General features: G+C 40.2%; 1 protein-coding gene across 19 annotated transcripts in view; it reads right to left on the bottom strand.

The window, feature by feature from the left end:
- Nucleotides 1-24,680, bottom strand: part of Robo1 (roundabout guidance receptor 1) — a 1,040,826-nt gene that overhangs the window by 73,090 nt on the left and 943,056 nt on the right. For 17 of the 19 annotated variants that reach the window (XM_063270751.1, XM_063270753.1, XM_063270742.1 and 14 more), the window contains 6 exons: nucleotides 18,587-18,711; nucleotides 16,451-16,622; nucleotides 7,121-7,326; nucleotides 5,570-5,651; nucleotides 5,256-5,424; nucleotides 4,978-5,144 (listed from right to left, as the gene is read on the bottom strand). In XM_063270751.1, the coding sequence (XP_063126821.1) occupies nucleotides 4,978-5,144; nucleotides 5,256-5,424; nucleotides 5,570-5,651; nucleotides 7,121-7,326; nucleotides 16,451-16,622; nucleotides 18,587-18,711 (921 nt within the window). Of the gene's footprint in view, nucleotides 1-4,977; nucleotides 5,145-5,255; nucleotides 5,425-5,569; nucleotides 5,652-7,120; nucleotides 7,327-16,450; nucleotides 16,623-18,586; nucleotides 18,712-22,416; nucleotides 22,426-24,680 lie in introns of all 19 variants that reach the window. The other 2 variants (XM_063270756.1, XM_063270757.1) reach the window with 1 other exon arrangement.

Here is a 24,680-nt window from a genome sequence, read left to right as displayed (position 1 = left end):
AAACGTACATCCTCGTGCTTTCAGAGCAAGGGCTCTCAGCTCTCCACCCATAGCAGCTTAACCTTTTCATAAGGCTCAGATGAAGGTAAACAGAAAGGGGGAAGGGAGAGGCAGAACACACAGGAAACCTCAGAAAGCCGAGAAGGGCAAGAGGCAAAGATAACAGTGGCAAACAGTAATTTTTAGGAGAGCCTCATACCATGTAATAATCATTACATTGCCGAGCCTTAGGGCACTGGGCCCACAATGACTTTGGTTCGGCCCTCTGCACAGATCCTAACTATACAAGGGAGAAAGGGACAGCGAGCTGCAGCTGGGCCACAACGGAATGAAAAGGTTGCAAACACTGAGGGGAAACTGAGCATGGAAAACCAACGAGCAGCACATCTGGGAGAAACCTGGGTATCTCCCCCACTACAGCGGATGGCGAGGAACCGGTGCATGGGGAAAGACATGGAAGCCACAGTGAAGGTCTGATGCAGCGAGCCTGGTTAGATGTGAGATAAGCGCACTTACCATCATTTTTATCGACCATGGTTTAGTTTACAGTACTGTATGTGAGATTTAATCATTTGCTCGAAAGCTCATGAAGACTGAAATGTTTCAGAGGAGCCCAGCAACACAGTAAGAAGTGAACAGCCACTAGGGTCCTTTGTGTGGTACTATTTTGGGGAGGCATGGAACTAAATTTATTAAACTCTATACGCAGCAAAAACTGCCCACTGCTAAAGAGGATGTGTTTTGGTTTCAAGTGGTAAAAGAAAATGCAGTGGAGCAAACCACTGAACTGAGAACGGGACCCCCGTTGAAGGAATCAGAAAAAGGACTGAAAGAGCTTGAACGGGCTTGAGACCCCATATGAACAACAATGCCAAGCAACCAGAGCTTCCAGGGACTAAGCCACTACCTAAAGACTATACATGGACTGACCCTGGACTCTGACCCCATAGGTAGCAATGAATATCCTAGTAAGATCACCAGTGGAAGGGGAAGCCCTTGGTCCTGCCAAGACTGAGCCCCCAGTGAACGTGATTGTTGTGGGGAGGGCGGTTATGGGGGGAGGATGGGGAAGGGAACAGCCATATAGAAGGGGAGGGGGAGGGGTTAAGGGGATGTTTGCCTGGAAACCGGGAAAGGGAATAACAATCGAAATGTAAATAAGAAATACTCAAGTTAATAAAGAAAAAAAAAGTCAAAAAACCAAAAAAAAAAAAAAAAGAAAAAAAAAGAAAACAGAAAACACAGTGGAAAGAACAAAAAGGAATTAAGATTTGAAAGGGAATACAGAACCATTAATCAACTATTATGTTTTCATATACGCATTTATATCTGACATACACAACAACAACAAAAACAACAAGTTTGCTAAACGATCAAATACCCCTGTCGCAGGAAAGGAAGGAAGCAAAACCATGAATATTTAAATGATATCTGTGGAGCCCAGAGAACCAAGATGAACAGAAGAGAGCACAGACTGGCCAACCACTGTTAACACTTGTGTCACCTGGCTATCTGTATGCACCACCTAAAAATGAAGTCTATAAATAAAGACATGGCTGGGCAAGGTGGCACACGTCTTCAATCCCAGTACCTGAAAGGCAGAGACAGGTGAGTCTCTGTGAATCTGAGGCCAGCCTGGTCTACACAGCGTGTTCAGGATAACCAAGGCTATCCCTTTCGTGAACAACAAACAAAACAGAACAAACCCAAAAATAAATAAATAAGCAAATGAGAAAAATGACTGTGCTGGGATAATTCCAACCCCACCCTTTTCTGATTTCCCCACAGCGTCGTGCCAGTGCTGACATACAGACAATGCCAGAGAGAAAACACTGGGCTGTTCCTAGGCCGTCTCGGGCACATTATCTTTTCTCCCTGTTATTTCCACTGCTGCTCTGGCTGAGGCTACCAATCCAACGAGAGAGGGAAACCGATGGAACAGAAAAATAGAAATGAAGACTGAATCTGTATGTGTCCCTTCCCCCCAGGGCCACCAAAGCTCCTGTAACTTGGGGAAGATAGCACCCTCCCATCACCCCAACCCAGGGCAAGAACTCTACAACTTGTCTGAGTTTTCACATGGATGCCAAGGACTGGCCTCAGGTCCTCAAGCTTGAGTGACACACTCTTACTGCTCTTTCTTCTCAGGCCCATACTGGTATTTTTCAGATGAATCCTATGTGTATACTGTGATAGTCTATATATGTGTTCATTTCCATGTAGACCTAAGGCTTAAGAATTGCTCAAAGGTAGGGCCTATGGAGTCAAAACAGCACTGCATCCCAACAAAAGCCACACAACCCCTATCTGACAGCCACACAGCTCAGCTGCTATTCCTTGCAGAACCAAATGTTGCCAGGGTTCATCGCCAGCTCCGTGTCATTATCCTGATGTACGTTATATCTAAACAACCAATGGACTGTGTCTTAGTTACTCCTGATTGGTCCTTTTCTGTTGTCTGGAGTGAGGGGAGGCCTGTCTTCTACATCACAGTCACGTACGATGGCAAGGACATTTCAAGATTCTTGAATTTCTTTTATCAGGACTGATTTTCAGCCATTCATTCACCAAGTATTGTCACCGGTCTCCTCTTAGAAGACTAAGAAGTCAGGGCTGGGGCTAGAGCTCGGCGGTAAGGTCCTATCTTGGGACCATGAGACCCTGGGTTTGATTCACAGTTCAGTGCCAACCAAAATAGAACAAAATTTAAGAGTCGACCTGAAAATGTCGTGCTCACAATCAGTGCATCACATAATTCATTATCTGAGCCGTTCACAACGGTCAAGGGGAATGATGACTTGATTCTGCCATCTCTGAAATCTTCAGTAAGGGTGAACTTTGTTCATTTGGCAAGTACATCATTCAGTGAACGCAGACAGATCTTAGAGCTGATTTCGACTGGAGTCTGCGCACTTCACTGAGCCCCGACGAACACCCCCTCCTCAAGTCAGTCCACTCATTCTAGCCTTTTATAGCTAATTTTTCGAACCATAATTCAAGTACCAGATTTTTTAATTTGCTCTATTAATTTTAATCTTGTTAGTGCTGGCTCATCATTCCAAGCTGTCAAGATATATTTAATTGATCCTCTCATTTGGCTTCACTTGCTACTTTTTGTAGAGTTATGATAACTGAATTTTCTATGAACCTTCTTTATTCTTAGTTTAGACTCTGAAAGAAACACGTTTGCTGTGACTTAGAAAAAATCTTGCATGCATTATCAATAATTAGTAATAATCCTTGTCAACTCTAGGGAAGTGAGTTTAGTTTGCTTCAAAATTTTATATATATATATATATATATGTATATATATATATATATCACAGCTAGACTGAGATGACAGGAAAACATCCTTTCTTTCAAAATGGTATGTATATGTCTCTAGACAGTCGGTCTCCTGGTTGACACAGATTGATTTTCTTATACTGTTTAATTAACTTAATTAACTATGCATCTGAAGGAGGCTGTTTAAGCCCAAATAAGAGGAAAAATGATCTTCATAGAATATATGAACAATATTGTCATTTACAAATTAGGATGTCCCTAAACCATTTCCCATGAGCATGGATGACTAGAATTTAGATTCCACTGGATAGAGACAATAGGTAGATAGGTAGAAACTTCTACTTGGAGACGGAAGTTTACACTCGTTAGAAGCTGCTGTTGTTTCTACATTCTTCACAAATGCATATCTGATATTGCAAACCTCGCATTGCCCCAAGGCAGGCTCCAGATACATGAAGGCTTCTGAGCAGGTGACTCACCCAGCAAACAGAGGGTGTGCTGAACTCAGTGGACAAGGAACAGACATGGGCGTGTTCTGTAACTCCGCTTTACTTTCTCGGTGATTTCAAAAGCAAAATGTCCTCCCCAAATGACCATTTAGACGAATCCTAGGAGCTTATGTAACACTGCTGTTGACTGCTCTCCCACACCAACAAGGAAGCTGTTTAAGTGTTTTAGGCGCTTTGTGTGTCCCTTGTCTCATAATAACTTGCCCACGCTCTCTCCTTTGGAAATGTTAACTCCGAGTTAATGCTCCTGTGTGTGGGGAAACAATTTACATTTCTAATCACCTTTGCAATCACTTTTGCTAAGATTAAAACGAGTGTGTTTTAATTACAATGATATTAAATTTAAAGAAAAGTTAAAGGAGGATTCCAGTAAGTACAGCTTTTCCTTCAATGATACTAAAATAATATTTTCCTTCTAGGAGAATATTAAAATAATAGAAAGAGAAAGAGGGTGGACGGGAAATATAGTCTGTCCAAAGATGGAAATAGTTTCAATCTACAAAAGATGCAAAGGAACATATATTGAAAAGGATGTCCTAGTGAGTGGCCGTTCTGAATTCCACGTGTTAGTGGGCTTTACATAGTTCCAATTTTGATCTCTCATTTCCACCCAGCGTTCATCAAAATATACTTTATTTTCCATTTAAAAGTTTCATATCATGCCTCACACAGTAAGAATGAGAGACTAAAATAACTGAAGACCCAAAGTATTTCTTCCATAGCTGCCAAGATGTTGATTACGCAGAGGCACGAAGACAGAGCTTCTAACGGCTGCCTACCTCAGGATGATTTTCACGTGAGGTGAGTTAACCAGGGTAGGGATTCTGAAAAATCGTGTTCGAGGTTATGGGGACTGCATTTTGGCACCAACAAATTTACTCAGTTTTAAATACGATAGTTGATAGGCTTAAAATATTTGGCTTAAAATTGACAAAATTGAAAAAAAAATATACAAAAAGAATCACAGGGTATTTTTAGTGGATTTGTAATCTCAGGAGAAGCAGTTAATCCTTTGTGTCATCAATTTCGATAGTCTCAATCCAGAAAACCATAGTTTGTATTGGACAGTGAAAAGAAATTAAGTTTGCAAATGGGCAACCTTAGCACGTAACCCACATCAGGACACTAATGATGACATCTAAGGACAAGGAGGCGTTTCGGGCTTCAGTCGATCAATATTTACCTTGTGTTTTCACTGGATCGGATATTTGGCTTGGATCGCTAATCCCATAGGCATTTGCTGCCCTCACCAGGAAAAGGTAGATCGCATTAGGTTTGAGCCCTTTGATGGCGAATGTTTCTGTTTTCACATTTTCTGCCACGGTCTGCCAGCTGCTACCAGATGCATGGCTGAGGACAGATACATTCGTTAGAGCAAGTACACTGGATGGAGAAAAAGAAAAGAAGAAAGGAAAAAAGCCAAAAAAAGGGGGGAGCTTGCAAGAACCCCTCTCAGCCTACCTGAAGGCTTCTATAATATAAGACGTTGGGGTTGCTCCTGAGTTCAGGTTAGGCTGCCACAATAAAGTGACTGTGTTTTTGCTCACATCTGTGACTTCAGGCTTTGAAGGCGCACTGGGGATTAAATTGGGGTCGGTGGGTCTTGGAGGTTGAACTGGAACTCCAAATTCTAACAAGAGTGAAAGGGGGAAACAATTTTATATGTACACAAATTGGCACATGAATGCAGGCCACACATTAACTTGCCTTCCTGTAGACCAGGATATTGGCCTTGTTTGTCACCAAAAGTTTTAAGACGAAATGTATGTATTTACCCTGGACTTCGATGTAAGCGCTCCACGTGGCCTCACCACTGGGGGTCGAAGCAGTGCAGGTGTACCGACCGGTGTCACCCAGCTGCGAAGGCACAGGGAAAAGAAATGTTTGGAATCATCAAGACCTTTCTGGGCTGGAAAAACAATTACCGGGTTGTCTATAGCCCACGAATACAGAAATATACATTAAAATCTGCGAACCAGAAATGTCCCTGTAATTAAATGTATTTTTTCTTGAAACATAAAAAAAAATATTGCAAGAAGACAGAAATAAAGAGCCTTTTATATGGTTATCATAACTGATGTCTCTCTCTCTCTCTCTCTCTCTCTCTCTGTGTGTGTGTGTGTGTGTGTGTGTGTGTGTGTGTGTGTGTGTGTGTGTGTGATAGATAGTTCTTTAACAGACTAGGTTTAGCATCAAAGATTGGGAAAAACCGAATTATACACTATCTTAAATTGTTCACTCTACACCCCTCTCCCCTTATTATAAAACTTGAGATGTCAGATATAAAACCAAAGCCCTTGCTGGAACAAGCACTCTCTCTCCCTTCTGAAAACGGAAGCCCAAAGTAAACTCGGGCTCAGCCAAAAACCGGGAACAGCATGCTAAAGCCATATACTTCTGATTAATTTAACAACTCTTATCTCCAGATAACATTGTCATCTGGCTCTGGCGAGAGAGAAGAACAATGTGGCAACGGTTGCCACAAAGAGGTACAACACCGCAACCCTGGTGGCACACAACAGCTCTGCTGTTCATTCAGAACTCCAAAGGATCCACCCACGATCCAGATCCAGGCAGTGGAAATGAATGCGGATTGCAACCCAGGACGCTTGTTTCATATGCCTCAGAAGCTTGTCAGAACAAGACCACAAAAGAAAATCAAAATCAAAACAATGTAAACTGGTCCTGAAGGAACAGATGATGAGGTGACCTGGGATGGCAAATCCCCATGTTTGTCCCCACCAATCTGTGGGCTTTTTATCACGCAGCATTCTGATTTGAAATGGGCACTGAGTTAGCATATATATGACTTTATAAGCGCTGTCCATGTGAATGATACTTTGTAATTCCAAAATGCTGGGCCAAGTAGTTCAAACAGAAAGACTGCTCAAATCCACTGTACATAAAGCAATACTAGAACATTTTCCTGGCTGGTTACTTACAGAATGCCTGCATATCCTCTCTCTCTCCCTCCCCCTCTCTCTCTCTCTCACACACACACACGCACACACGCACACACGCACACACACACCTGCAAACACGCAGTGTACACACTCCCTCTCTCAGGTCTCCAACCATTTTCCTTAATACGTCTTCCAAAGCATCTTCTTCTGTCTCCACAGGACCTTAAATTACTTGCCGTAACTTATGAGTCAAGTCACCTCAAGCAGGCACAGTGGCATGCCTGAACAAATGATGCATACCATTAGAATGTATTAGTATTTTTATTTAGTATTTCATCTAGGTGACAGTATTTCAATGCTAGTTGTTGCCTGTAAAAGTAAAGAGGAACCGAGTAGGAAGTCCATGAAGCCTTTGCAAGTTACCTTAGCGTAGCGGATCTGCAGGACCCCGCTCTCCAGCTGTTTGATCCGAGAATCTTGGGTTGAAACAAGGACTCCATCCTTCCTCCACAGAATTGTGGGCACGGGACTGCCTGTGGCCACACAGCTGAGAGTTAAAGTACCATCCACTGCTACAGTCTGATTCACAGGACCTTGTCGGATGACTGGGGGAGGCCGGTCCGCAATCACTGCCAAGAGAAACAACAGGAAATAGATTTCTGCAACTGGAAGCAATTTTCTAATCATCTGAGCAACAGCCATTGCTGTAGGCTTTGAAAAAGAAAAAAAAAACTAAAGATAATTAAACAAGTAATTAAAGTGGAGACATGCGTTATTCAGAATGCATTTACATTATGCACTGATTAGGAATATTAAAACGAGGTACAAGGCCTTTCAAATGACAAACTGGGTCTGGGCCTGCTACATTATCTAGGGACCAAGTAAGCGTTCAGAAATTGAATACGGGCTGTGGCTGGTGAAGGAGGCTTATAACGAAGAGGAAAGAATACTGTAAACATAAGGAAGCACAAGCAACAGAGCCATTTAATAAGTCTGTCCCACAGAAATGTATGGGACAGATTTTAATGAATGAACCAAGGTCAACTTGATTTCATAATTGTTTTCTCTCTAACAGCAACCACCAGCGCCATCACATGAAGCCACCATGCAGAAAGTCTGACCATTTTGAATGTTAAAAGGTGCATTGGACTTTCCTTTATAAACAGAATTGAACTTGCTGTCTTTATCTCAGAATGGTCTGCTACCTACATGCCTGCCTCCCTGCCTCCCTCCCTCCCTCCTTTCTTTCTTCTTTTGGGAGTGTGTGTGTGTGTGTGTGTGTGTGTGTGTGTGTGTACACAAGTGTTTGAGATATCTGTATCCACATGTATGTGGGGTATGTGTGAGAGCACACATGAACATAAGCAGATGTGCATGCATGCCCACGCATGTGAGTGCAGAATCCAAAGGTTGATGTTGAGTGCCTTAATATTGCTCTCTGCTTTATTTATGAAGCAGCCACTTCCTGAAGCACAGATTTTAGGTGTGGCCAGTCCAGACAGCAGGCTTTGCAGGAAATCCTCTCTGATCTCCTGAATGCTTGGATTACAGGCTGAACACCTCACCCTGAACTCAGCTTTAACATTGGTTGTGTGCATACAAACTCCATTCTCCACACTTGCGAGGCTAGCCCTTTATCCACTGAGCAATGTCTAGGATGTTGAGTGATTTTTCTATTGAAATATATACATGGGTTAAAAAGTAGCATCCCCACATCTAACGGATCAGGGTCTCTGGAAAGTGCCTCAGGATCATATGGCTGGTAGGCTAATCCCAATAGCTAAGTGAGGCTGACGTCCAAGCCTAGCACCCTCCACTACCCCATACTCCAATAAACACGCACGGCAAATGCATTCAGTCACTACTGTTTTCTTTTAATTGAAAATATGCTTTCCCCATACAATATATTTAGCTTACAATTTACTCTTCTCCTCCTAATTCCACCCCACCTCTCTGTTCATAGAATGCGATGCCTTCTTTTTCTGATTTATAAAACAAGCAAATAAGAAGATAAGGCATGGCAGAGCAAAACAAATGTTAGAGAATGTTTTTAAAGAAAAAAACACAGAAAAGCACACGCATGCAGAGATATATCACACAGCAAACCTACTGTTTTTATTTTTAATTTTATCTATGCCTCTATGTCTGTTTGTCTGTCTGTCTGTCTATCCATCCATCATCTCTCTTTCAAGACATGGTTTCTCTGTGTTGTTCTGGCTGTCTTGGCACTCACTATGTTGACCAGGCTGACGTCAAACCTGGAGAACCATCTGTCTTTGTCTCACAGGTACTGGGATTAAAGGCCACACAGCAAGACTTTTTCACCTTTTTAAATAGTAACCTAAACCTATTGAAAAAGGACCAACGGGGGAAAAAAATTTAGAGAAAGAACTGAAGGAGCTGAAGGGGTTTGTAACCTCATAAGAAGAACAACAATATCAACCAAGCAGACCCAACAGAGCTCTGTGGGACTAAACCCCCAACCAAAGAGCAAACATGGAGCGACCCATGACTCCAGCCACATACATAGCAGAGGGTGGCCTTGTCGGTCACCAATGGGAGGAGAGCCCTTGGTCCTGTGAAGGCTTGATGCCACAGGAGGGAGTGGGTAGGTGGGGGAGCACCCTCATAGAAGCAGGGGAGGGAGGATGGGATAGGTGGTTTCTGGAGGGGAAACATTTGAAATATAAATAAAAAATACAATAAAAGAAAAAAATTAAAGTGTAAAACACCTGAAACTGTCATGTCTTAAAGTCACTATTTTAGTGAGACTGTCACAAATTTAGAGGAAGCAGAACAAAGTTAGAAAACCGCCCCCATCTCCTGAGTGCGACGGCTTAGCATGTACTCCACAGATCTCTTTAAATGAATTCAAGTTGTTTGTTTAATTTCAGGAAATTGTTTTCAATTATTAAGTTTCAAAATTCTGGATCTCGGAGTTTAAAAAAGGAAGAGATGCAAATACACAAGAGAGAATTCTAACAAGTTGTCTGATGGAAGGAGTCTGGCTGCCGGAGGAACCAGATTTTGGATGCATTAATTTGCGAATCTGGATGTGTCATGTTCAAAGTTTTATGCACCAAAGATTTCCGCAAGCTGGAGTCACACTTCAATTTGTTCCTCGTTTATCATGCAATAATTATTAGTTTTATGCATTCCCATAAAAAAAAGCAATTAAGTGGAATCAGTGGCTAGGCGTTTGCACTCCACACTTCCAGTCCCCTGCCTTGCCATCTTTCCTGGTGTGAAGTTTGCCAGTAGAACGAGGAAATTAGAAGGCTGAATTTTTTAAGCTTGGCAGAAGTGTTTTAGATACAACACTGAAGGAGAAAAGAAGCCAACAATTCCTTTACTCGGGCTTTCGAACATCCTCTCCGTATTCTATGTGGAAGCTTGCTAAAATCGAGTTGCAGACCCCTCCTAGTAAATCCACTGGGCATTTATAAGGCCCCCTGTGTCCCACTGATTATCAGAATGAATACATACACCTAGACATTAACTGAATTAGGAACAGAGGGCTTCACTCCAATCTTCCCTGTGTCTAGTGCTAAGATGGCTGACATTTGGTAGTGCTGCTATGTTCAAAGCCATCACATGTGAGGGGTCTATTGTAACTTATAACTAATTGCCCAGAGTTGCTTTGTGAGGTACCTCCCCAATTCTATCCTGGCCCCGTTCACTGATGGGTTCTCTTGCTGTCAGTTATTTCTGCTGTTTCTACTGGGTAGGTAACAAGAACGAGGAAGCAATAAAAAACACTTCCATCATCTGCCGTGTGTCTTTTGGTTCGCTCTTTATCCTCTTTGATCCCCACTTCTTTTGTGTTTGCTTGCTTACATGTGTGTTGTGTGCCCATGCATGTAGCGACCAAAGGTTGAGTCTGGTTTCTTCACTCATTGTTCTCCATTTTATTTATTGGGTCAAAGTGCCTTGCTGAGTCAGGAACATCTCAATATAGGCTAGCCTACCCTACCTCCCCCAGGAGCATCTCAATACAGGCTAGCCTACCCTACCTCCCCCAGGAGCATCTCAATACAGGCTAGCCTACCCTACCTCCCCCAGGAGCATCTCAATACAGGCTAGCCTACCCTACCTCCCCCAGGAGCATCTCAATACAGGCTAGCCTACCCTACCTCCCCCAGGAGCATCTCAATACAGGCTAGCCTACCCTACCTCCCCCAGGAGCATCTCAATACAGGCTAGCCTACCCTACCTCCCCCAGGAGCATCTCAATACAGGCTAGCCTACCCTACCTCCCCCAGGAGCATCTCAATACAGGCTAGCCTACCCTACCTCCCCCAGGAGCATCTCAATACAGGCTAGCCTACCCTACCTCCCCCAGGAGCATCTCAATACAGGCTAGCCTACCCTACCTCCCCCAGGAGCATCTCAATACAGGCTAGCCTACCCTACCTCCCCCAGGAGCATCTCAATACAGGCTAGCCTACCCTACCTCCGCCAGGTATCCCATGTTACTGCCTCCTGACTGCTGTTTTTGTTTGTTTGTTTGTTTGTTTGTTTGTTTTTTAAACATGGGTTCTGAGGATCCAAACTCTGGTCCTCACATTTGCAGGGCTGCTTCATCCACTGAGTCATCTCTCTAAACTTCTCCACATTTTTAAATCTAAAAAAGGAGGTCACTGATACTTGTTCAAACCAACTCAGGAGCACTCCGTGGATTCGGAGATGATGAAACAGTAGCCATGGATGTGCTTAGGGGACTGCAAAAGGCCAGACACTCACATGAACTACACAAAAGCTAATATGTAAGTCAGACATAGGACTTCCTCAAGACACTTTCACAGTTCTAGGCATAGAAAATGGAGCCACAGTGTTTTCGTCAATACCAAAATAACACTAGTGGGGTGCTGTAATTAGTAGCTACAAATCTGGTCCATTGATAGGTAAAAATCTAAATTTACAGATTGTAAGACAAATTTCAAATTAGTGTCTAATACCTTACACTGGAATTATGCAAAAGAAATATCAGGCAATAGAACAAACAGTGCAAAAACTGGAACTGTGTAATGAGGGAGTCAACATATGAATTTTCAGTAAAAACTATAGTTAACTGAGTGGTGCACGTGTGAAAAATGTACATGTGTACATCTACAGACATCAAAGCAAATATCTCAATTGTCATCTATATCCAAGTGGTTTTGGGGTATTTGGTATTATATATACTTTTGTGTCATCGCTCCTGTTAGCAATCATGGATTGAAACTTTAAAGCCAAGCAACTTGTTTAAATAAAAAGGAGCTGGAAAACAGTCTTGTTTTACTGCATACTAGGCTTATCAGGGACGAATACAAGTGGTTTTAAATACTGCTGCTGTTTGATAACCATTATTTTTCTTGTAACCTAGTGGTAAGCAGACATAAATGGACACATGCCTTTGTCAATGCCAGTAAGGCTGAGCCTTAGTACAGGCATCGTACCACAGAGAGCTGCTACTCCACCCCTGCCTTGTGCTTTACTCTGCCTTTCCCTCTACTGTGTTTGCCAACAATAGAGAAGGTCAAGCAGATAAATCAAGCAATATGGAAAACATACTCCATCTACAAGCCAACAGGTCAACAGACGTGATTGAATAAAATATTGACATTGCCAGGATTCGTATGATTACAGCCAGCTATAGCTATGAAGTACAAGTCCCTGTGTGTGTGTGTGTGTGTGTGTGTGTGTGTGTGTGTGCGTGCGCGCCCACACATGTGTGTGTACATGCAGACCAGAGCTCTACTTTGGGCATTTTCCACTACTGCTCTTCACATGCCTTGAGGCAGGGGCTCTTATAAACCTGGAACTCACTTGTTGGCCTGCCTAATTCTGAGCTTGCAGACCTGTGCCCCCTGATGGGCTTTTTATGGCGTTTTTGGGGATCCAAACTCAGATTCATGGGCTTATGTAGCAGACAGTGAATGGATTGAGCCATGCCCTTGGCCTAAAAATCTCCACTTTTAATTAGAGTATTTGGGAAAAGTTCAGCAGTTTTGTTTCTATCTTGTTTAGAGATAGCCATCTAAGTTGCAAGTGTAAGAGTATGCGCAAGCTTTTCAAACTCTGCGTTCTATCAGGTGGTCCTCATAGCTATGACCCAATGGCTACGGTGCTTAGCGTGCATCACAGCCCATGCTCAGTATAACGTATAGGGTGTTTTGTAGGCAACGATAAGACACTGAAAGTTTTTTGACAGAGAAAATCCTGGTTTTGAATTCTCCCTAGGAGCTAGCTTGCTCTCTCTTTTCTTTTCTCTTCTTCTCTTTTCTCTTCTTTTCTTTTCTTTCCTTTCTTCCTCCTTCCCCTCCCCTCCCTCCCTCCCTCCCTCCCTCCCTCCCTCCTTCCCTCCCTCCTTCCCTCCCTCCCTCCCTCCTTCCTTCCTTCCTTCCTTCCTTCCTTCCTTCCTTTCTTTCTTTCTTCCTGATACTCAACAATATCTACTAAGAATCCATCACATGAGATCTGGGGTGGATACTAGGCAAATATTGACTTGATTAAACAGAAAATGGCTCAATTTTTGTGATACGTGGATTGTCTTGAATCACAGAGGAACAAAAGATAAAGAATGAAACATACGGAATTCAGGAGTGAATCTGTGTACAGGGATGGGGACATAGGACTCATATTTGGCAGGTTAGTGCAAACTCCTTATAGAGAGTGAAATTCAAGTGCAAGAGGAAAGACACAGAGCAGCACTGCATGCAGAAGCACACAAGCAGTGTGGGATTGCACACTAGCAGTGTGGCATTCAGAACACAGCCTTCGGAGAGCCAAGTGCGTACTGCCCAGCACCCAGCAGGACACCAAACATCCTGAGATCTCCAGGCAACTCTTCTAAAAAACGTCCCCGAGAAATTCACCAAACTCAGTGTCAGCTACACAAATCTAACTCAGTTCGGAAAACCTAAATAAGTCCACAGTTATAATCTAATGATTATATTTATATTTATGTTTATATTATATGATGTCATTATGCAAGTGAAGGCAGGTACAAGACAGAACGAGGCCTGTCCTTGGATGAGAAGGAAGGATGGGCAGGAGAAAAGTTTTAGAGAGGAAGAGACTGGAACTGAGGAGAAGAGGGAGAAGCAGCGGAGAAAACGTGGAGACGGATGTTAAGATTCCTCTCTGCACATTTACAGGTTGCTGTGAATATTCTTAAGGGATGGACGTGTACAGGGCTTTGTGTGTCTAGATGAACAAATTATATCTTATCAATTGGATCAGAGGTTATTGTGTTGTGTGTTCTTTCATGTGGTGATTTAAGTTTAAGAGAGTCTGTGGTGGCTAGACACGCTAGCCCATCATGAAATTGGGCTATGTATGTCTGGCATGGTGGCAATCTGCCTTGGGAACTAGATGGGTAGAGAGATTGTTGCCAGGTTCAGAGAGTGGCCATCGGCAGTGTGATATGGGATGGAGCAAGGTGGGTGAGAAAATTTATTGACTGAGATGAAGACATCCACCAGCTATCTTGGGGCACTACGGTGGGGGTAAAAGACAGCATTTTTTTTTATAATTTTACAGCAACAACAATCCTCATTGCACAATGAGAGTGAGAAAGGGAGAAAAGGAGTATATAATATATTTTTTTCATTTATAAGTAAAACATGAATATTACATTATTTATTTATATATGCATTCTCTGTTTAAAGGAGTGAAGACCTTTATCTTCAGTTGTTAGATTTTGTACTTAAAATTTTCAGAATAATTTACGTAAAATCATTATAAAAATGAAGGAATTTATCGAGGTTGCTTGATTAAATGTTAATGCATAAAAATTTAACTGCACAAATAAGCACTTTCTTCAAACCATTCAACATTGAAAAATTTAAATTCATGTATAGACACATCAAAAAGAGGTATATCTAGAAAGCATATGCAAAATTTATATTCTGAAAACAATAGACATTCCTGAGAGATATTAAAGAAAAACTGAATAAATTGAGATATTTATGTGGCATATATATAATTTCTGAGTGAATACTTTCAGATTATGGAGAATCAAAATGAAAAAAGTTACAACTTTGAGTAGAGTATTTAGCCTTTTTATTTATTTTATGTCTATGATGCTCTATCTGCATCAACATCTGCATGCCAGAAGAGGACATCGGATCACATCACAGATGCTTGTGAGCTACTGTGTAGTTGCTAGGGATTGAACTCAGGACCTCTGGAAGAACAAACCATGCTCTTAACTGCTAAGCCACCTCTCCAGCCCTGAGTAGGGTATACACAATTTTATGTGATTTTCTGTTTGGCCAGTTTAACAAAACTAAAATAAGAAATTCAAAGCTGAAGACTTGCATCCGCCTTTAAGACTTGCTATAAGCTACAATAACGAAGTCTACATGAAATAGAGTCAGCGGACCCGCTGAGCAGAAGGGAGACTGTGCACCGTGCAGTGGCCTATGCACACGGCAGTGTAGTTAGACGTGGAAAGCCTCATCTCCTCTAGAGATGATGGATCAACTCCTTTGTGTGCATTTTAATCCGGGGACCGGGGAGGCAGACACAGCAGGATCATGGGAGCTCCCCAGCCTGAGAGCCAGCTAGCCTTTCTGACCAGTTCCTGACCAATGAGCGGCTCTGTCTCACTAACAAGTAGAAGGCACCAGAAGCTTCCTGTGGACTTTTCCTGCATCATACACCTTCACTCACAAACACAAAAGACACCAACCACACCATCGACCAGGAAGGAGCAACGCCTGGCACCTTTTATTTCTGACGTGCTTCCTTTATCCTGGACCCATCTTTTTCTGGGAAAGACAATGAAATGCTTGCCTTTTAGGACCCTTAATGCGCTGCTTGGAATTAAAACTGTAAAAATAATTTTAGGTTTTCAAATGCATTCAATGTTGAAAGCACAAAGCATGTCATTGTAATTTCAAACACATGTACGGTAATACTTTCTTGATTATACACATGCATACTCACACAAATACACTGCATAAATATGTCTATCATAAACATTATATACATGTAAATATATTTACATATCTAAAATATATTTATTTAATATATGCACAGGTATCTTAGCATGTACAATAAATACATGCACATATCTATAAATATCTATTTCCCACATTTATAGACATTTTCTTTAGTGAAATAAATACATATTTCATAAACTGTTGTATCACAAATGCACATATATATGTGCACATGTATAAATATATTTACATCCAATTTATATTTTCTTCCATCTTTTCAAAAGATCACTACTTGTATTTTGCAGGTTGGAAAATTTTCTCAATTACCATCTCTTTATGATATATTTGGCAACAGCTAACCATGTTTAGGGAATTGATAAATAAAAGGCATCAAGACTACGAAGAAAACCTAGCAGACCGTTCGCTACCTGTCAGCTTTTGAATTCATGATCAATTTTAATTCTTCTTCACTTAAGAGAAAATACTAGAAATGGCAGCTCACAGTGAGACCGCATAGATCCCACAGGACTTCATCTTGTTTTATATTTTTCTGAAACTTGAAAACTTAACTCTGCTCAGCTCTTCAGAATGAAACTATTCGTGGAGAATCTCTGTGTTTTTAGGAATCTGATCAGTACACAGAGACGTATTGTGTGTTTTAAGAGAAGACCAACAACAGAGTCGCCATTGTACCGACACCCTCTTTAGTTTACACTAACGCAACTATGGAGTAGAATGTGAAGCTTCCCAGGAAAATATCCACACGGCTCTCTCAGACCCTAAAGCAACGTGGATCACTTTGAAAGGAAATGTTTTACTTTACCATCAGTAACTTCCAAATATGCCTTTGTGATGATGCTTCCAGCCACGTTCAAAGTCTGACAGATATAGTAACCGACATCAGACCTCTGGACGTTCGTAACAGTGAGGTCCCCCGTCTGGGAAACTGAAAACCGGCTAGAGGACTGTGGAGGCTGGTATGAGAAAAGCAGATTCTGAAACCAGAATTGGGGGGAAAAAATAGAAACAGGTTAACCGCCGGGCTGGACTAGTATGGCAAATGTAATGTGTACATTTGTAAACATACGTGTAAATATACATGTATGTACTAAATATTCTTCCACCATAAACCACATACATTGAATGTGCACATGTATAAATACATATTATTAAACATAAAGAGTTTAATAATGCAAACTAAATGGAATTACGTGGAAAATGTTAAAATTCTCAATACTCACATGCATTTTTGGAACCATTAGTTCTCATAAGAATAATAACTAAACATAATAAGAAGACTAAATTTTGATAGACCAAACTATATTTATGCAAATTACAACAAAAATCTTGCATTATATATTAATGGCAAATAGTATAAAACATAAACAAACTGAAAATTTAAAATTCATTCTGATAAACTATAATACGCAAGGATGCCATTTTGGCCCCATGACAAGCAGTTCTTCCTGCTGTCACTTACTAATGTTCTGGACCAATTCTCCATCACCTAGCAGCGTTAGCATCTTGTTCTCCTGTTGGGAGGTAAGAGTGCATGTGATGGAGCTCTTGAGGTCCATGTAGAATTGAACAGAAAGATACAATTCCTTAGAAGATTGTACTTCGTGTGTTGTTTTTCATGAAACCAAATATACGGACCTTCTCCTAACTGAGGATATTGCTTTATTTTTAAAGTTTTGGTGCTATTAGGCAAGGATCACTTTGTAAAGGGTTAGGTAACACTCAGTGGGACAAGTTTTCATCACTCTTCTTATGCAAAATGATTTGCACTGTTGAACCAAAGTAATTAAAAATTTTGGAAATTAATTCAGTTGAAGTATCACGCTACTAAAAAGAATATCTTGTGGGTTACAATTTTTGTTATAAAGATATTCTTGCATAATCCAATCTTAATTCTTCTTGCTCTGTTAGTTCTTGTCTTTAACTTGTTCCCAGCAAACTTAATTTTGTGCGACCAAATGGAGTATCTTAGAACTCACCAAGAATTCAAATGACGGCCTACATGCTATAATCAAACTGATCCTTGTCAACCAGAGTAAAATAATAAAAAGATAGCACTGCCCTTGAGAGTGGAGGTCAGTCAGTAAGCGGCGGACCTGCTCTTTATAAATTTAGAAGCAGGACCATGGAATCCCAACACTGGTCAAGTGACAATAAGACAGCAAGGAATGGCCACACCGAGAATGAATGAAATTAAGTTTTACAAGTAAAATATTTCACCTTATTTAAGAAGGCAAAAAAAAAAATCACAGGGATGAGTTAAGAAGAGATTTTAAACTCTGCAATTGCTTTACGTGTAATGCTGAAACCTGGCAAAAGAGGAGTTAATAGTCTAGATTCTAGAACGCTTGGAAAATTCGATCCACCCGCAGGCGGTAAGTACCCATGAGGGCTTTAGAGACTGGAAAGTACAGACCTCTAGGGAACATGGCATTGATGCTAAAGGGGAGTTTACACTTCGTTTGGAGCTTCAGAAGATACCTACGTTCCCGAGCCTGTGGAGAACTCACAGAACAATCACCACCTCTGTCTCACTTCAAATATACTCGATCTGTTCGTGCGGGATTCTAGATAGCTGCACAGTGGGCATGGCGGCTGAATTATTTAGGCAGAACAGACAAGGCTTTATTGAGTGTGGACCATTTCAAAATAAGAGGAACATTTACTCGGCAAAACAGTGGCTCAAACACACCCACCACTCTGAGTATTAAAATATGGCATGGAAAATGGCTCTGAGAATTCAAATGGGGACCCCCTTTCTCATCCCTCATAATTCTAAACATTTCTAGGTTTTTTGTTTGTTTGTTTGTTTGTTTGACTAATTAATTTCTGGCTAATGTGATTGGTCTATAATTTTACGATCCTTGGATTTTACGATCCTGCCGGTAACTAGCACCCATATTCTCTTCAAAAAAAAAAAAAAGTTAGAAAATAGTTATACCTGACTCCCCTCTCTCCGCCAAAAGATAGCTGGTTGAGGATTTCCAGTTGCTTCACACTGAAAAGTCACAGTTCGCCCCAAGGCAACCACCTGGTCTCGAGGCTTCACGACAAAATGTGGTGGCTCTAAAGAGACAAAACATACAGAATGAGATCATGGCAGCACAGCCCTACGAGGCTCTGCCTTCATTTTCTACAACACAGTATAATAACGGACCTCCTCCCGCCACTCATTTAAAGTAAAATTGCTAAGTGCATATTTATAGAGTGAAATAGACCTGTACTGTGAAGAGATTTATTACTTAACCTAGGCCTGGAATTAATCCTCATATTTAAAAGAGTTCTTGAGCTACAAGCTGACCCTTTCCATTCAAATCATAGCCGAAAATTATTGTATGAATAAATATTATCTTTCCTCACTGAGAGCTGCTTCAAGGTGAATGATGTCTAATCACACACATGCAAGATCTCCTGATATAGGCAAGGGCTGAAATTACTTTAATTTACCTCAAAAGTTCCTGAAATGCTACCATGCAAATGAGAGACATTTAAAATCTTCAGTCCAATTATTTGAATAGAAATGGATTTAAAGCAACAGTGGAGTCGCGTGCCCCCTTCATTTACATGGGCAAGGGCATGTTCAAACAGAATATATATGGAAATGAGGGTAAATTCAGAACATCTGCTCATCCTGACATTATAAATACTGCCAGCTTTGTCCAAACTGTTTGATTTAGACAGTCTTGAATGGCCACTTCATCCACCAGTCAATAGTGTGTCAGAAAATTGCATCAGTTACGTTGAGAGCATGGCAGCTGAAAGGTCCGTGTGCTGACAGAGCAGGGCGGGGAGCTGGAGCCTGCATTAAGGCTGGGCATGGCAACAGGGAAAAAGAAAATCAAACAATATGTACTGAGTATGTCCTTTTACTTAACGTGTGGACTTTCCAAATCCATTTCTTATCAGCTGTCTGCAAAAGGTAATCGTACCCTCTTGTCTCAGTGCGAGCCAGGCTTCTAACAGCCTGCACAGGGCTGCTCTAACCCACGTTTCATGGCCTGTCCCTTCGTGGCCTTTGTTCCCTTAAAAGTGTTTTCAGTTGCTTACATCAGTCACTTAGGGCCACTCCCTAAAACAAATCTGAATGGAAACTCACATTCAGATTATACTCAAGAATGTCGTCACACTGCTTACTACAAGAGTAATGTTCCTTTCTTTTTCAGAGCTTTCTCATTAGCATATCTGAATTAAACATATAATGGGCTTCCTCTGACATTTTCATACATGTGTAGGACATGTTTGACCGTGTGTGACTCCGTTACTTATTTCTCTTTGATTTCCTTTCCATTCTTGGTGATCTCCCTGATCCTACATTTATGGATGTTTTCTTGTTTGTTTATTTGTGAACCAAGGAGAATGTTTCTTTTTTTTTTCAAAACTGTATTTAGAGGCAATTTTATTTTTTGTTATATTTTCAGGTCAATCATATTTGACATATCTATATCTATCTATCTATCTATCTATCTATCTATCTAAAGAATATTATATATGTGATAATTACAAAAGCATATCAAAACCTATTTAATAGATGCATCGCACTCTACATATCTAGTCACAAATAGATCAATATAAAAATTCTTTAAAAAGATAATGTAATATCATTTGTTTATAGTTAATACTGTAATAAAAACTGAAGAAAGTAATTAGGTCTCTTAACTTCTAGATAAATGTACTTTCTTCCATGCTTTTTTGTTTTTAATTGAAGGTTAGTAGAAAATCTTAACAGTTGACCAGAAAACACAGTTGGAGTTCAATTTGGTCAAACTGAAGTTCTAGCTTATAATTTTTTACTTTTTTGTAGGTAAGTTGTGACTGTAATGAGTGGTATACTCCTGCATTGAGCTAACACTGTCATTACCACATACAATCACATGTTCCTAGTGGCCGGAGGACGTTCCTCCTCTCAGGTCAAACGGGAGCATGTCCTCCTTAGGTAAGGGTTAGGATAACCGACGTAGGCTCATTCTTAGGAACTCAGAGCTGACTGGATGATAAACGAAATCTAGACTAGAGTTTGGTTTCTTTCAATGAAGGAAAAAACCAAGTGATTAATTAGATGTGTGGGAGCAGATGACTTTCCAATACGAAGGGAATCCGAGTAGAAAAATATAAATGTTCAAACCGCTCAGTCAAGCGAAGCCTTGGGGTGGTCTCCATCCCAAATCTCAGGAGCTAGACTAGGAGTTTGTGCCAGAAGCTGTTTCTTTTATAAAGTGCCAGCTCTCCTCAAACCTCAAAGACTTATTTGGGAAAAAGGAATAGAAACCCTTATGCTAACTACATTTATCCCGAAGCAATCCTTCCACAAAGGATATTTGCTTGGAAATGATTTAGTGTATTCTGTAGGCACAGTCTCTAGCCAACATCAACAGTGACGTCAGCCACGGGAGACTTCTTAGAAACACAATTTAAAAATCCTCCTCAGACTAGTGTGGTGGCATAAGCTAGAGTACCAGCTACCCAGAAGGCCTACAAAGAGAAGTGCTTGTATCTAAGAGTCTGAAGCCAGCAACATCATGCTTTAAAAAATAAAGGCAGGAAAAAATCCTTTCTCTGTGTATGTCAGATATCAAATATAGTTTTATCTGGAAGGGGAAAAGGACCATATAAATTTCTCTTAATATGTATTTATCTAGACTGAAAAGCTTCACCGTATACACAGACTCGATGTCTTATGACTATATTGTAATGGCTTTTGAATTCTAAAATATTAAAGTTAGCTATGTTCAAAGGTCATAATGATGTACCAATATAGTAATAAGTAGGTACTATAAATGTGGAAAAATTGGTCAAAGAAGAAAAAGAAAAACTGCCAATAATTCTACCATGGAAACTAGAGAATAGTCTTTAACAAGATTCTACTGCAACACCATCTTAATAATTATCGAGTAACTGATGTACGATCATACAGAATGTAATCGATCAATCTCTACTGTTTTACATTTTGATTTTTCTTTCTTCTCAATAATGGCTCAGTGGAATCTGTGCCTAACAGACTCCATTACTGACAAGCCTATCCTCTACGTGTGACTATGAATAATAAAAACCCTGTATCCTTAAACAGCATAAAAGAGGTTTAAGGTGAAAACGATGCTCTGGCCTGTCTTGTAGCATCACAATTTCTCGATGTGGCATTCTGTCAACACTACTGAATGAAAGGATCTTCTCCTGAACTAAGTAAAAAGGACCTTGATGCCTCTTTATTAAAAGAAGCATATTTTATATATTTCATTTTTTAATCCATATATGAAATGAAATGAGCCTTATACAAAAACAGTGGAAATGGGCAGTAGGAAACTCCAGGCACGAGGTAGGTCAGGAACTGAACTTTAAGGACTATAATTACAGTATTATAATTAGAATTATAATGACAAAACAATGCACTTGAAACAAAGAAAACTGAACTGTTCTCCTGGCATGTGTTTTTGTTCATTTAACGCTACAGAGGCATTCAATGAAATTGTGCTTCATCTACCAAGATACAATCCTATGACTCATCCCTTATTTCGGGAAGGAGATAACTAAAGGGCTCAGATCACACATGACTTAATAAGACAGAAAGTTAGCAAACCCATTACCTTCACTCTTTGTCACAGTTACCCATACTTCCTGCAGATTTATTCTGGGCGGTCTGTCTTTGTGGCCAAGGACAAGTGAAACATGAAGGCTGACGGGTTGAAGGACATGGAAGGGTATGGATGGGAAGGGGAAGAGAAGTTCCAGTCACAGTGACACGGTGATTAGGAGATGGCCAAGAAAATGTCAACTTACCAGACCCAACTAAAACAAAAAAAGAACAGAAAACATGGCATAAATAAAAATAAGGAAATGAACATGGAGCAGACAACATAGTAAGATTCGACTTAACCCTGGTGCTGCTTTCACATCAACTGAGGAACACACTCACAGTTAGATACACTGGTCACACTATCCGTGAATGAATATTTGTTAGCACTTCGAGCACAGTCATCAATAATGGAAGAAAATAGGAATGAGTCTTGAAATCGATCCTATGGAAAATGGTCCAGCTATAATGGGAGGATGGTAAGGACATTATAAAGTGTCTCTCAAGAATTTTCTGCTTGGCTTTATCAGGTAACAGGTACCTTTTCTAGGGAATGGATTTTAAAAGTAGTATAAATATTAGCTGCTAACTCTACACAGAAATAAAACATATGCAATTTTTAAGATAAAGAATGTTAAATCCCATATAGACTCACTGATAGGTTGACTTTTGTAGGTTTCACACTGGCAATGGTATTTCACCCAACTCAAGCTACTGATACTAACTATATGTATGGATGAGCCCTAGACAATTGGATAATGGCTCCAAAGATCAGGGTGGGGCCTGAGAATCTGCCTTTCTGATGAGGACCATACTAGCCCATGCCCATGAGTTTAGATGGAAGACTTTAACACTGAGCTTATATGTGTGAATATTTTTAATTGAAAATATATTTTATATATAGTATATATATATATATATATAATATGTATATAGAGGAGAAAAGTATGAAAGCAGGAAGAACACAAAATATTTAAAAGCCACTGTCACATTATCCATTTTTATGTTGAAACAAGATGTATGTCAACACGGTAATGTTTATTTAAAGTTATACACAGCAATCACTGTTTATTTCAGAAGTAAAGGTCACTGCTATCAAATGAAGAAGATCTTCATATATCACAGTAGGGACTGACAATCCATTTCATTCAAATAAAAAGTTCCCAACCCAAAACTCATTTGACTTGATATATGTTCCCGTAGTTTATATCTGAGTCAAGGACTGCGACTTTGAGATAGTTCAGTCAGAAAATAGAAAAAAATTCTCGCATACATCTCAATATTTTAAAGGGACTCAAATATTTAACATATCTAAAATTTTATTTTTGATTTTAGTGGGAAGATAGGCATTTAGAAGAGTTTAAAAATTGTAGAATCAAAGCAGGTACAAAGGTCATTTTATATTTCTTAATATCTTAAAGAGATTGACTTAAATGGCAGGAGGATACCAAGGAGGTACAAAAGAAGGGATCTGAGAAAATACCCGTCAAGTTTTGTTTGAAACAAAAGTTGTAGAACTGTCTCAAAGATTAACCTTTGAAAACAAACTTGATCTCACCAGACCAATACAGTTATGTTAGGAAGCTAGACAAATAATTCCTAAGTGTTCTTAAATATTGCACATATTTTAAAATTCCTTATATTTCAAAAATGAAATTAAAGCAATACAGTGACCGGAAGCTGCTCCTTTAAGATTTAAAGTGCCCTTTCTTCCTTACGGTTTTATCAACAATCCACAGGACCAGAATGAATCACACGTCAGCACTTCAGCCTAAAAGTTTTGCATATTGTGCGAATGACAAACAATAATTCTTATAGTCTATGAAAGGCCTGAAATGTTATCTAAGAACATCTACCATCATAAAATCTAAAAGGATCAGAAATCCTTGAGAAAATTCCATTTGTGAACACGTAAGCTTTTAACAACCACGATCATCAGGAATGATTCCAATACCTGAATAAAACCCATTCCCAGCTCACAGCACCTTTCATTTGTCTTCGTGTCAACAAACAAGTACATGAACAAAGAAACAAACATGGCACTTCCTACATATTCTTCTACTAGCACGTTTTTAAGGAAATCACTATTCTTTCTTTTCTCTTCTAAAAATATCAGTTATACAAATTTCTTCAAATTCTTTATACATTTCTTCTTTCTCTACTATTCCCTTGAGAGTCAGGTCAAACTTTTTTTTTTATTCACAGAGCATATATCTGTCTATAAAATGGGCATTGATGCTATTTCTTATGTAGTATGTCAAAGGAAATCTCCAGGCAGCAGAGCGACTTGGAACCTGACATTCATCATCCAGTGAAGTTCACCACATATAGAAAGGAGGCATCACTCTCACCTTCTAACTCTTCTTAATGCTTCCTAGTCTAAAGGCTCAGGGTACACCCCTCTATCTCCGCTTCCTTCCCGACAGCATCAGCATTTTAATGGCGCAGAAGCAAAATAATTGATCGAATT

Source organism: Rattus norvegicus, chromosome 11, assembly GCF_036323735.1.
Source record: "Rattus norvegicus strain BN/NHsdMcwi chromosome 11, GRCr8, whole genome shotgun sequence".
Lineage (NCBI taxonomy): Eukaryota > Metazoa > Chordata > Mammalia > Rodentia > Muridae > Rattus > Rattus norvegicus.
This window is presented reverse-complemented; position numbering and strand designations above follow the sequence as displayed.